Source organism: Urocampus carinirostris, chromosome 17, assembly GCF_059441175.1.
Source record: "Urocampus carinirostris isolate Australia breed hairy pipefish chromosome 17, RoL_Ucar_1.0, whole genome shotgun sequence".
Classification (NCBI taxonomy): Eukaryota; Metazoa; Chordata; class Actinopteri; order Syngnathiformes; family Syngnathidae; genus Urocampus; species Urocampus carinirostris.
The window spans coordinates 7067214-7081630 of record NC_142365.1 but is presented as its reverse complement, the minus strand read 5'-3'; the positions used below and the strand labels follow the sequence as shown (position 1 = coordinate 7081630).

Genomic DNA, 14417 nt, shown 5'->3' with positions numbered 1-14417 from the left:
GCGACTTGCAAAGGGACTAAACAGACGCGAGTTTCAATTGGAGCCCACCCAATAAATCATCTGACCAATTGGGGTTCCCTTAACATGTGATTGACAGTGCAAACTGTCCAATGGGAAACTAGAACTGGACTAAGAGGGCGTTTCCAGGAAGAAGTAACTTACATTTTCCTGTAATGGCGGACCAGACAGAGAGCGACGCTATCGGATTCAGCGACAATAGGTCAGAAAATGATAGAATATGATATTCGAGGAGCTATCACCTCCAGTGGAGGTTTCACGTTCATTGTTGTTGATAAATATATTGTTTAACTGTTGTTTTCTGCCCGAGTGCAGCGAACAAGCCTACTATTTTTGGATGTAGCACACAAAGCTAATGTAATGATAGCTATGTAGCTATCGGCTAGTTTCAGCTAGCCTACGTCCACGCGGTAAAAAGTGTTTCCTTTGAGTGTTAGGCATTTGCATACATTTTTATTTAGAAATAAGAGTTGTCACATCTCTTCTCACATTTCATCTTTCCTCCGACTTGTGATGCTAACCGGCGCTAGCTAGCAAAAGTGGCTGCAAGCTGGCTGCTTCCTAAAAGAATACTTACTTTTTTTCTGTCTCATCCAAACAACCTTGTCTTGTTGTGAAGTCTTCTCCAGTCGGGATTTCCATTTTGAGCCAACTCTCAATAAACTTACACATCCATCCATTAGCTGCACCGCCTATCCTCAGTAGGGTCGCGGGGGTGCTGGAGCCCATCCCAGGTATCCCTCGGGCAGTGAACTGGTTGCCAGCCAGTTGCAGGGCAATAACGTTATCACTTTTGTAATTAAATGGACGAGACTTGAACTATAACATCTATAAACAAACTTAAGTCTTATTTGGATTTTCTCTTATAAACCCGATAGCCAACATGTGAAAAGTGCTCAGGAGGTAGAGCGCTCGTCTTGGGATCAAAGGATCCCAGTTCGAATCCCGGCTCGTCCATGTTACATGTCGAAGTGTCCTTGGGTAAGACACTGAACCCCTAATACCCCCAATAAGCAGGTTAGCGCCTTACATGGCTGCAAGGCCGCTATTGGGAAATGTGGAGCACATTGTAAAGCGCTTTGGGAAGTCATTGACTTGAAAAGCGCTATATAAAATGCAGATCATTTCATATAAAGATATAACATGCTGATTATAATACTTGCGTGTTTGCATAAACAAAACAAAAACGGATCCTTCGATTTATTTTTCTTATAGTAAAAAAGATCAAACCTCTTATTCGTGACATTGTGCATTGTTTGATTCCTATATCTTGCTGTAATCTGACTTGCAACGAAAAACAAGTGCTAGAAGCACAGGGTAGAAAACAAACTACAGAGACTGAAATTGACCAAACTGCATAACTTTTCAATTCTTTTACCAAGCCTTTTGCAACGTTAATGGTTTTAGGGTCCCTGCTGCAGCAAGATGTTGGAAAATTATGTATGCTCCTTCTGGGTGAGGATCATATTATTTAAGTTAAAATTCAAGTCATGTTTATTTGTACAGACTACAGATTATTGCAAACCCCATACTATTACACCATCCCCTGGTCTAAAACCTACACGAGGGAAAGGAAAAACTCAAAAACCTCAACATGAGGAAAATGAAGAAACCTTGAGAAGGGACCACACATGAGGTCACCCCCCCCTTCCAGGATTACCAGGCTGCAATCGATGCTGCAATAACAAATAATACACAGACATTGTCAACATAAAATATAGGTCATTTATATGCTATAGAAAAGAAGTGTGTTTTCAGCCTAAACAGTTCCACTGAGGTTGCAGATCGAATCTCAGGGTGAAGAAAAATCTTACCAAATGAATATTAAACAATAGCATGTGTATCATTTAATGAAAAAATGGTACCATTAAATAGCAAAGTGTCCCTTACACAGAAAATGTATTATTAGCATAACAAAGTAGATTTTGGGATGTGAACCTGGTTTGATGTTCACAGTAGAGGTAAGATCATGGGCCTCGTTCGGGCATGAAATGTCGAGCGTTATGTCAGGCCGGGATTCTCTCTCGTCCTTTTCATTTTTTTTTTTTTTTCTGGGAGAAGGATCTTTAATAATAATAATAATGACTACTTTTCACTTCTACTTTAGTTGTATAATTCCCAAGTTTGCTTGACTAACACACTTGAGCCCTGCACAAAAGTGCCGCACGTATTTTTCAGGCCGCTGAAGTGAACACTTGATTTGAGGGACCAGGACCAAAGAAAACCCGAACTTGCACTTTGGAGCTACTCTTCGGCCAAAGTACGCACTTCCGCGCCTAAGTGCAGCTTCGGGTTTACTTCGGTCCTGGTCCCTTAAATCAAGGTAATTGGTCAGGCTTGAGCTAGTCTGGGCTTTTATACCTGCGGGTTGGGTCGGGGTGTATTTGACTAGGTCCAAACTTACTTCAAAATCACAGTATCATCAGTACTCAATACGTAAGAACTCAGTAATTTTATTAGTTGTTTTAAGAGACATATGCCCCAAAACAATGGCAGATATTTTCAAACCCATATACCAGGGCTGGCGAACACGTTTGACACAAAGAGACAAAATTTGTAATTGTGAGAGTCAAAGAGCCACACCACGCACTGACCTGCCATGACAGACAGACACACAAACACACAATTAAAAACATTATTTCCATTGACACACACAACATAACACTATTTTCGTTTCGCTTTGCCATTTTGACCGTGAGGGTAACAGTAGATAGATAGATGATTTATTCATCCCTGTTGGGAAATTCACACTTCCAGCAGTATCTTTGTGTTGAAAATAAACTAATGATAAAATAAAAGAAATAGAATACATAAATACCCAATATAACGTATGCATGCTTATGAAATGTTTACTTAATTTCCCGACATTAGACGTAACCTATGCAGATGATTGGCAGTCAGTTATGTGTCCGGAGCAACATAAAAACAACAAATCTGCCAAATTAATTTCAAAATATTATAGATATTATTTGTTATTATCTCTGATGGATTCATGTGTCTTAAGAGGGAAAAAAATAATCATGAAACGAGGCAAAGAGTCACGGTATATAGTAAATAGGATGAGGCAAAGAGCCGCATACTGATTGGCCAAGAGCCGCATGCGGCTCTATAGTCGCATGTTCGCCACCCCTGCCATATACGGTTAGTTGTTAATTTGTCTATTATGTTTTTATATGAGTGGCCATCTTCTAGTTTCCTAATTTAGCTCGCCGGGTCAAATACAGTGGTCTGTAACCATTTCTGCACCACAGACTGTTTTACTGTCTTGTAATATTCTTGTGCGGCGCAAGCCTGGCCCATAAATAATGTTGGTAATAATAACCTTAAATCCACTGTGTAATCACTAGTCCACTAGGGATCTAATTAACAAAGAAACAAATTCGATTTTAACTCATCACATTATTTTTACTCACATTAAAACATTGGACAACGCGGCACTTTGAGTAAAAATAGTGTGATGAAAATATAAAAATCGAATGCCTTTTCATGTGTCATCTACATTCCCAGTTGCCTAATGGTTAGGAATTGGCGCTCACACTGTCATGTTCGCGGTACGATTCCTGTTGCAGCTATTGCTGAACGTAGGTGGACATGGTATAACTAAAAATAAGGCATTTCATTCTTTGCGACCTACAGCTTGGTACCCGGTGGTTGCCGACCACTGATGTAACTCTTATGCTGCATATCCAGAAGGTGTACTTGTGGGCTTTGTTACAACTTCTCCTTTGGAGTTGCTTTACTGCACTCTAATTCTTACGACGGCATGTGTTTGTGTGTCTTGTAGAATGGCCCAGCAGGCCGTTCGGTTCGGCGGACCCGTCCCGACAGCAGTGTCCAATGCTACCCCTCCGATGCAGCCTTCTGCCCAGACGCCCGTGCTGCGTGGCCCTCCGCCTCTCCTCAGGCCGCCACCCCCGCCCTTCGGAATGATGAGGGGGCCGCCACCCCCTCGTCCTCCTTTCCCGCGGCCGCCGTTTGACCCCAGTATGCCACCTATCCCGCCACCGACAAGCATGCCACCTCCTATAGGACCACCCCACCTGCAGGTGTGGTACACGCATTGAAGTCCTTCATGCAATGCTGTGACAAGGGAAACAAGATTTTTGTAAAAATGAGTGTGTTTATTCTACAGAGGCCCCCATTTCTACCCCCTCCAATGGGGAATCTTCCGCCCCCACCAGGAATGCTATTTCCGCCTGGGATGCCACCTGCTCCGACAACCGCGAGCCCCACAATTAATCCGCCAGAGGAAATCTGGGTAGAAAACAAGACTCCAGAGGGCAAGGTAAAACAAATCTGGCATTTTTACAAGTTATCTTTAAGAAGGCTACCCTGCACCCAAACCTTGTATTTTATTTATCTACTCTTTGAAATTCCACTGTGTAATCCTTGACGACATTTTGTCTAATTCTAATTGAAACAAGTGCCACAAGTTAGCAAGTTGCCAGACAAACATAAAAAAATATAATTGGTGTGATAGTCGAGGTATTTATGCCTAACAATCAAATAATTGTGTTCATTTTTTTTTTGTGAAAGTGTTTTGCCTCCTAAGAAGCACTAAATATTACACACTGTTCCTGTACATTCTCCCCTTTTCACAACACCTTTCAGGCTTACTACTACAATGCTCGTACGAGAGAATCCGCATGGACTAAACCAGAAGGTGTGAAAATCATCCAGCAGGCAGAACTCAACCCTATGCTGGTGGCGGGGACCGGAAGCACAACCGGAGGGGCTACAAATGTAGTGGGGTCTGCCGGCATTGGTACCCCCACATCAGGGCCTCCTTGCACTGGGGTGTCGGGAGCAGGTGCTACCAGTGTTGGGTCCATCAGCATGGGGGACAACGTTCCTGTCAGCTCCAGCAGCATCAACACCACAGCTGGCGCAGTCGCCTCACCCATCAACGCTCCTTGTAGCACACCATCCCGCACCATCAGTTCCAGTCCAGACCCCATTGCCAGCCTGGTCCCTTCCGTCACTGTAGCAGGTTAAACCACATACACATAGGCCAACTTCAAATCAACTTCAAGTCAATGTCTCCAAATTGATCCACCAAGGACAGCATTAAAAAGTCAACTCAATTTCTGTTCAATTAATGCAGCCCTTGGTCAGGACTTTGGACACCTTTGGACTTGATACGCCTTATCTGCACAAACTCAGTCTCTTGTGTCCTGGTCTTTCCCCCAGCAGCCAGCATGGTAGCGGACCTGGCCCCTGCCGCCGCTAGCTCGCCTTCGTCGATCGCGCCAGTCGCCGTTGTGACAACCTCAGCGGTGCCCTCCCCAGTCACAGCTGTGCAGACGGTCCCGCTACTGCCTACCGCCCTCCCGCACAGTGTCGCACAGCCCACTGCCGCCATTCCCACTTTCCCACCCGTCATGGTGCCGCCCTTCCGCGTGCCCTTGCCCGGCATGCACATCCCTCTGCCAGGTGAGGAACAGTACCTCCAAAATGCACACATTGACACATTCTTTATCTGTCTTCTACCTATGTTTTCTTAGCAATTGCCAATATTCAGCTTTAAAACATTCAGATTGTTGGAGTTAAAAGGTTGAGGATTTATTGAATATCAGTTTAAACGAAAACAACACTATTCAATAGAAATAATATGGCGTAATCCAATTCCAGGTGCTGTATACTGCTAAGCTTTGGCCTATGTCACAGCTGGCTAGAAGCAACCATTTTGCAAAAAAAAAAACAACAATCGATGTCGGAAGAATCTTTTGTCCCTTTTCCTCTCCTTTCCCTCCTCATGCTGTACTGTTTAGGCATTAAACAAGGGATATGCAAAGTAACATCAATGCAGCGGGTAACTCCCTCTGGTTGAAAACACAAATGTGGAGCATGAGCACCAGTTTGCCCACCCTGATTGAGCAGCATGACTTCACACCCCAAGTCGGTCCGTGCGGCTGGCACTCGTACACTAATGCTCAGCATATGTGGGTTCATGTCCTGAGTGCTGGTCAAAATTAGGAAATTGCAGCCTATTAGTATCAAGGACTTGTGTTCCCTGGCACTGGTTTAAGGAATAGCTGAGAATATACCAAGCACTGTTCAAGGTCTTATTTATATTTTTCAAATACTTCATAGTATATACTGTATGTAAATATCATTTATTATCCTTGACAACCAAGTAATATTTTTTTGCTATTCACAATGAGTTCACGAACCAAAAACTGCTGATTCTAGAAGAATTAATTGCAAATTCTCAATTTTATTATTCATTAAATAATTTGCTTTACATACGCTGGTGTTAAAAAAAATGTTGATCCGTTATAAAGTTGCTCTGTTGTCGATTATCAGACTGCTCTGAAAAGAGTCTTTGTACAAACACAATGACAGTTGTGTGTTGCCAGTGTCCGCCGCCAACCAGATGCTTGCTTGTGCGTTGTTGTTACAGGTGTAGCTATGATGCAGATAGTTGGCGCTCCTTGCGTAAAGGCCGGCCCAGGCGCCAATGGTAAACGCATGCAGCTAACCGCCCGCCTCTTACTCGTCTGCTAGATGGCATGCTAGTTCTTCAGTCATTCAGCCATGCAAAACACCGTCTTACATATTTGATTGCTTTTAAAGGGTGTGCTGAAGTGTTCTCATTGCTTTTGTCTGCTTTTCTTTCTGCTGATTTCACTCATTTTGTTTCCTTCATAAACTTCATGTTCTTTTAATCGACGGTTATATTTTCCTTTATTTTCCTTGTGTATCTGACTGTCCGCACACTGATTAGCTGTTAGAACAAGAAGTGCTTGCCATTTGACAACTCTGTTCTTTCCCTCGTCCCCCTTTAGGTATGCTGCCAGGCATGGGCCCACCCTTGGTGTCCATGATGCACCCTCAGTTGACATTGGCAGCAGCACCTGCTGCTGCTTCCATGGCCGCCACCCTGCACCTACCAGAATGGTCTGAGTACAAGACGCTGGAAGGCAAGGCGTACTATTACAACAACCGCACTCTCGAGTCCACTTGGGAGAAGCCGCAGGCGGTGATAGACAGAGGTAAAAATGTCTGCAAAAGTTAAACACAAAATTATTTGGATTTAGCTTCAAATTGTCTAAATAATCTCAGTAGTTTGGTGTTTCCCATAGAATTTTGTGAGAACCTGGTGGGTGGACAGTCCAGTGCAGTCCAGGGAAATGGTTCCCTGGAAGAAAATATTGTACATTTTTTATTCAAACGCATGGATCCCTTGATCTAGATCTATGATCAACGTGTGCCCCTCTATCTTTGAATCAAGTATTGTAAGTGACAAATTCACTTTCATTGTAACATGTGCAACGCACAACAACGTTACCATTCGTCTCTGGTACTGTGACTAAAACAGTGTGATAATGAAATAACATCGAATACCTTTTCATATGTCATCAATGTCCACTTGTGGTTTGGTTTCGGTGCTCTCACCGCTGTGACTGGTGTTGGGTTTTTTCATCCAACAGTAAAGATTGAGCTCAGAAAAAGTGAGACAAGTTTACCCCAATTCCTGATAAACAAATAGGGGTGCATGTTATGCACATTTCTAATAATATCACATTTTCTAATAATTATCACGTTTTCTAATAATACAACTTTGGGACCAATTAAACTCTGGTGGCCCGCCAGGCTCTTCCTTTGATATGGGAAACACTGCAGTAGTAAATAACGTACAATTACTCCCTTTTTTTCCACAATAAAAAGTAAAAATATTAATTGTTAAAATATTAATGCAAGAAAAACTAATTTGAGTGGGTCAATGAACCTTTCAAAGTTCTCTCTAAACTGCTTTTTGATGTTGGTGCAGAAAAAGAACTTGAAAAGGTCAGGGAGCGTATGGCGCAGGAGGAAGCAGAAGCCATTGAAATGGAGGAGGAGGAGGCAAAACTTCTCATCATGAGCAATGCAAAACAGGTACCAATAATCCCTACCTTTTTGATTAAAAACACTTCTTTTTCGCTATTTTTTTACTCGTTGTTTGATCTTGGAAAGTGGCTTTAAAACTTGTGACAATTCAAATTAAATAAGAAAAAAAGGCAATCATGTAAGTGCAAATTTTTGTGTCTTCCACAGGAACACAAAGAAGAAGAAATGACTGAGGAAGAGCGGGCCGCACAGAAGGCGCGTCCAGTGGCCACCAACCCCATCCCAGGAACGCCTTGGTTGGTGTAGTCCGTGCTGAGCTGGCTAACGGCGGCTAGCTGTGTGGCTAACTGTTGTGTTTTTCTGGTGGCAAGGTGCGTCGTGTGGACGGGAGACGAGCGTGTCTTCTTCTACAACCCGACTACACGTCTGTCCATGTGGGACCGACCAGACGAGCTACTTGGCCGCACTGATGTTGACAAACACATCCAGGAGCCACCGCACAAGAGGGGCCTGGATAATGGAAAGAGAACAGGTGCCCGCCTTTACACTACACAATGTATCGTCCAAGTTCTGTTTTAGCTTTTGCATCACAGGATCATGATCATCTTTGTATGTGCAGTTTTCAGCAAGGACGACACTGACATGACATCGACCACAGACGATGCTTACGGCGACGACTCCACTAAGGCGAAGAAGAGAAAGTCAGTCGCTCACGAGCATTCATGGGAGCTTGCAGGTGGCCATCTTTTCTGACGATATGCTTCGTGCCACACAGGAAGGACGACGCCAGCGAGGCAGACTCCGATAAAGAGGCAGTAATGGAGGCGGAGCTCCGGGCGGCCCGTGAGAGGGCCGTGGTGCCTTTGGAGTCCAGGATGACGCAGTTTAAAGACATGCTGCTGGAGAGAGGGGTATGTTACACTCGACCCCAACGCTGGCGCGAAGGGATACGTTCACGAGCAACAGGTGAAGAGCTGCAAGCATAAGAGAGCAGACACATTTCAAAAATATAATTTTGATCCAGTCCACAACACTCTGGAATTCCTGCTAAAGTTTTGCATTTGATCAAAAGAGAATGTATTGAAAATGTCATGGACTGTAACGTGCAAAATACAGAAGCCTAACAAAAATGTGTATGGATGTTTTGGTAATTCTGTCCCTCACAGAAATAAATAATTTCACTCAAAATATTTCCTAAGATGTTTACATCATAAGTTTAACATTTGTTTATGAATTGCTGTATTTTTTTTATTTTTAGAATGTAAATCCAAATAAAAATACTATGTAGATATGAACATTTTACAATTAAAACTGAGCTAATTTACATGTATTATGTATATATTTTACCATATCTCCCATTTGCCCACAGGTTTCTGCTTTTTCCACATGGGATAAAGAGCTCCACAAGATTGTCTTCGACCCTCGATACCTTTTGCTTAACCCTAAAGAACGTAAACAGGTCATTGGCATCTATTGCTCTTGGTTTCATGTCCCATGTGGAGTTGCCTCACCTTGTGGCTGCGCTTGCAGGTATTTGACCAGTATGTTAAGACAAGAGCGGAAGAAGAGAGGAAGGAAAAGAAGAACAAGCTCATGCAGGCCAAAGACGACTTCAGGAAGATGATGGATGAGTCCAAGCTGACAGCCAGGTGAGAAGGCCTGCATCTCTCAAAAGTTGTCATTTAGTTTTCTCCATGTTGGCATCACTGAGCAGATGTTCAAACACCTTTCCATCCACTTACCCTCTTTACAGGACTTCCTTCAGTGAGTTTGCAGTCAAACACGGCAGAGACCCTCGCTTCAAGAGCATCGACAAAATGAAGGACAGAGAAGCTATCTTTGTTGAGCACATGGCGACCATGAAAAAGAGGGACAAGGAAGACTCCAAGTCCAGAGGGGAGAAGGTAAGGAGCTCATCCCCTTCAAACCTTTCTCATGACTGAGTAACTGAGCTTGTGTGCCGACGGCAGGTGAAGCAGGATTTCTTCGAGATGCTCAGCGACCAGCACGTCGAAGCAGGACAGCGCTGGAGCAAAGTCAAAGAGAGGATGGAGACGGACCCACGTTACAAAGCGGTGGAAAGCTCCGCCCACAGGGAAGAATACTTTAAGCAGTACCTAGACAGGCTAGCTAAGGTTACTTTGCTTTGTTTTTCATCAAATTCATCTCTGTTGAAACAACCATGTGTTTCTTTATGACTAATGAGCTGTGGCAACATGTCCACACAGAGCATGGACTTGGAGAAGGAACGTGAGCTGGAGCGTCAGGCCCGCATCGAAGCCAGCATGCGTGAACGCGAGCGCGAGGTCCAAAAGGCCAGATCAGAACAGACCAAAGAAATTGACCGCGAAAGAGAGCAGCACAAACGAGAGGAAGCCATCCAGCACTTCACAGCGCTCATGTCCGACATGGTGAGGAAAGTGCACATGTCGCAAAGAGACGTGGCCCATCTCATCCTTGCATCGTCCCTCACAGGTGCGCTCATCGGACGCCACGTGGTCGGACACAAGGCGGAACCTTCGTAAAGATCACCGTTGGGAGTCGTCGTCACTCCTGGAGCGTGAGGAGAAGGAGAAACTTTTCAACGACCACGTGGAGGCACTGGCAAAGAAGAAGAAAGAGCACTTCAGGCTTCTATTGGACGAAACCACCACGGTGGGTAAACCATTGATAGTCAGCAGGTTTATTATTATTATTATTATTATTATTTTTTTAATATATTAACAAATTATAGATGAGCAGTAGCATTTCAAATTCAAGCAAAATGTAATAAAGCATATTTTCAGATTGGAAACTTTTAACTTTAAAAATATTTTCCCTTGCCCATTTGTATTTGTTTAATTTTTTTCTTTTTAATCACGTTGCAACAAACATCTCACAAATTAACAATCAGCCTGAAATAATAAAGGATGACCGGTTGAAGCCAAAGGCTTATAAGAGATCCGTCCCCAAAATACCCTTCCTCTATCAATATTTCAAACAAAATGTCTTTTAAATCATCATAGAATAGAATAGAATATACCTTTATTGTCATTGTTACAAAATACGTTGAACATATTGTGACAACGAAAGTGGGCGTGGCACTCCAGTCTCACATTAAACAGTGAGGATAAAAGAAAACAAAGAAGATAAAGGAACAAAAAAGATAAGGTTATAATCTACACAATATAAAGGAAAAAAGAAGATAAAAGTTATAATTTACACAATATTTACACAAGAAATACGGGCAATTATTTCCTAGTCCATTTACAAATTATCTATCTAACCTGGTCATATCCCCTCAAGAGGGGTGACCGACAGCAAGACAAACACATACGAAAAAGGAAAATAAAAAAGGGGAAAAGTAGCAAAACAACCACACAAAATATTGTGGATCATGGCCAACCCAAATGCCCAAACACCCAAACAAGTGAAGCACCTCGGCACCCAAGTCGGTCATGCTTTCGTCCCTCCAGATGAAACGGGACACAAGAAAGCGGCCATGTCACCCGGGTCAGGGTGACACAACACACTCTTCTGTTCAACAGCAAGGCCCGACAGCTTTCACTGGTTTACCCTTGCCGCATCATACGGGTGCCCTGCCCATCCCTTAGAACACGCCTAAACATCCCACTATTCTTTCACAACACCTCTCCACTCATGCGGCCCTCTCTTCCTCTGTCTTTTATTCTTGGCGTTCCTTTATAAATTATCAGATTGTATGAATCACAATATATATTTTACTGTTTTTGAGGATTTTTTTTTCCCTGTCCTCCTTACTCTCTAACAACAATACAATATGTAAAACCTAAGACATAAAGGCATCTTTTCGGGTACATTTTGAAATGGAATTGGATGTGAACCAAAAGATTGATTAATGAGGGTCTGACATCTTTTCCATACATTGCTTAGTGGTGATTTTGTTTTTTTATTTCTTGCAGATCACACTGACAACCACGTGGAAAGAGGTCAAGAAGCTCATCAAGGAGGACCCTCGATGTATTAAATTCTCCTCCAGTGACCGCGTAAGACCTTGATAAAATGCATGCCTCAATATTTTTAACAACACATCTGTTTCCTAGTTTTCTTTTTGTCATTAAAACTTTCGCTATGTCCATTTTGAGGCTGATGGTGTTCTTTGTTGTAGAAGCGACAGCGTGAGTTTGAGGACTACATCAAAGACAAGTATATCACGGCCAAAGCCGACTTCAGGACCCTCCTGAAGGAAACCAAATTCATCACGTACAGGTTTTTATCTCAGTTATTATCCATAAACTACATCTAACAATATTTCAGTGTCTCATCTGTCACGTTTCCCCTTCACGACAGATCCTGGAAGCTGATCCAGGAATCGGACCAGCACCTGAAAGACGTGGAGAAGATCTTACAGAACGACAAGCGCTACTTGGTGCTGGAGTGTGTCCCCGAGGACCGCCGTAAGGTCATTATGTCCTACATCGAGGACCTTGACCGACGTGGCCCGCCCCCTCCCCCTACTGCTTCAGAGCCTACGCGCCGATCCACAAAGTGAACGAGTGCCTGGGTTCTCCCCTGCCAGCTGTCAGCAGAAGGCTGATTTTCCAAGGGACGTTCGGGAAATTGCAAACTTTCCATGGGAATCGATGGCGAGAGAAAAGAATCAAACGTTTACCTTTTTAACGAGTTGGTGACTGTGCAAAAAAACGTGAAATGTTCAAAGTTGGACTTCCTGTAAGTCAAGTTAAGAGAAGTCTTGCATGAAGTCTGTTTCCAGAATGAATTTCAAAAAACTCGTTTAGCTCGAACTGCTTAAGTTCCATTCATTCCCACGTAAAGTTTGCAACTCCTCCCCAAGTTTGGAAGCTTGGCCATGTACAGATGGAGGGCCCCCCTCTCCTCCCAAGGACACCAGGTCGCCTTTGACCCTTCACCTCTGCCTTGAGGGATGATGAGGAATTGGCCGTGTGGCCGCTGGTGTACGATAGCTCGTGTAAATCATATTTAGTGCGTGCGCATCGGAGGTGAGCTCAAGCCTTACAGCGCCGCCGCCATTCGGAATGTTCCCCTACTTTGTCTCCATGTTCTAATAAACACAACTTCTTTGTCTTTTTCAACTTTTGGCAACGCCTCCTTGACAACATTCAAATAAGATAGATACTTTATCCATCCACGTAGGAAAATTCACACGTCCAGCAGTATCCTTGTGTTGAAAAATAAAATAAAAGATATAGAATACAAAAATACCCAATATAACATGTCGATATAGAGTATTTATAAAGTGCTACGGAAAATACACATTGTTATAGGAATAGGGTAATATGCCGTTGTGGGGGTGTGGTTTAATGTGGGCTTTTACTCCCCCAAGTAGAGTTAAAGAGCCTCATAGCATGAGGAAGAAATGATCTCAGTCTGTTCGTGGAACAAGACTTTGAAAGCAGTCTGTCGCTGAAGCTGCTCTTCTGTTTGCAGATGATGCTGTGCAGTGGATGTGATAAATAGAAGACGGTAAAAGAGTTAACACGAGGGTTGTGGTTCACGAGATTAAAACAGTTCAGAGAAAATTAGTGCATAGATGATGTATCCATTATTATTTTTGTCTATATACTGATATCTTAAAAAAAAACAATCATAAAAACTTAGTGGTCACAATTGAAGGTTTTTAGACGAGGTCAATCGGTATTTGAGCCTTTTCAAAGAGTTCTCACATGGGGTTTGTTTTTTGTAAACTGCGTTTCAAGACAATTTTGGGTTTTAAATGATATGAAATGATCTACATTTATATAGCGCTTTTCAAGTCAATGACTTCCCAAAGCGCTTTACATTGTGCTTCACATTTCCTAATAGTGACCGAGATCTGTGCAGCCATGTAAGGCGCTAACCTGCTTATTGGGGGTTCAGTGTCTTACCCAAGGACACTTCGGCATGTAACACGGACAAGCCGGGATTCGAACTGGGATCCCTTAATCCTAAAACGATCGCTCTACCTCCTGAGCTACTGCCGCCCTACAAGAAATGTTTTTAAATGTTTTAAATGAAATTGCTTTAAAAGATTAAGGATTTTAATTGAGTTTTAAGCAAGGATAAGGGTTTCAGATGATTGCTAGGAATTCAAGACAAGTTTGGGTTTTATATCTGGATTTCAATACAATATTGGGCTTAAAAAATATTTTGTATGTTAATGTTGAGTTATTAGCAGTTGTAGGGTTTCAAGACAATTTATGTTTTTGAATTCGGGTTTTAAAAGATTGCCGTTTTAAATTTGGGTTTTGAAACCAGAATTGTGTATTTCCTGTTGATGTCCCTGCAACATCCACCGCAGCCTGGTCGTCCCAGAAAAGACTACTTCATGTTCGGCCCTGGCTTAAGGTTTATGTTCCTCATCCTGAGGCTTTCGAGTTTTTCCTTGCCCTCATGTAGGTTTCAGATCAGAGGATGATGTGATGGTGGCTTTAAGACGTTTTATGATTAGGGGCTTACAAAAAAGCCAGGGATGTTGATATGAACTCGGTATATTAAGAGCAGGGTTGGGTAGTGTTACTTTAACTAGATTACTTTCAATTACTTTTGGATTACTCCAATACCAAATATGCTAATAAAAGACAAAAGAA

General features: G+C 42.8%; 1 protein-coding gene across 3 annotated transcripts; it reads left to right on the top strand.

Moving 5' to 3' along the window:
• The first annotated feature begins 117 nt into the window (after positions 1-117).
• tcerg1b (transcription elongation regulator 1b (CA150)) lies at positions 118-12923 on the top strand. 3 transcript variants are annotated; one of them, XM_088321379.1, is made up of 21 exons: positions 118-220; positions 3803-4064; positions 4151-4303; positions 4630-5008; positions 5212-5451; positions 6422-6481; positions 6807-7013; positions 7793-7899; positions 8059-8147; positions 8223-8383; positions 8471-8552; positions 8627-8762; positions 9221-9310; positions 9382-9500; positions 9605-9755; positions 9822-9986; positions 10080-10262; positions 10327-10506; positions 11772-11855; positions 11978-12078; positions 12160-12923. In XM_088321379.1, exons 1-21 carry the CDS (start codon positions 174-176, stop codon positions 12359-12361), a joined length of 3198 nt encoding a protein of 1065 aa, XP_088177505.1. In that variant the 5' UTR covers positions 118-173; the 3' UTR covers positions 12362-12923. The 3 variants fall into 3 exon arrangements, with proteins under 3 accessions (XP_088177505.1, XP_088177504.1, XP_088177506.1); XM_088321378.1 differs by having other exon boundaries at positions 5209-5451; XM_088321380.1 differs by lacking the exon at positions 6422-6481 and having other exon boundaries at positions 5209-5451.
• The last annotated feature ends 1494 nt before the right edge of the window (positions 12924-14417 follow it).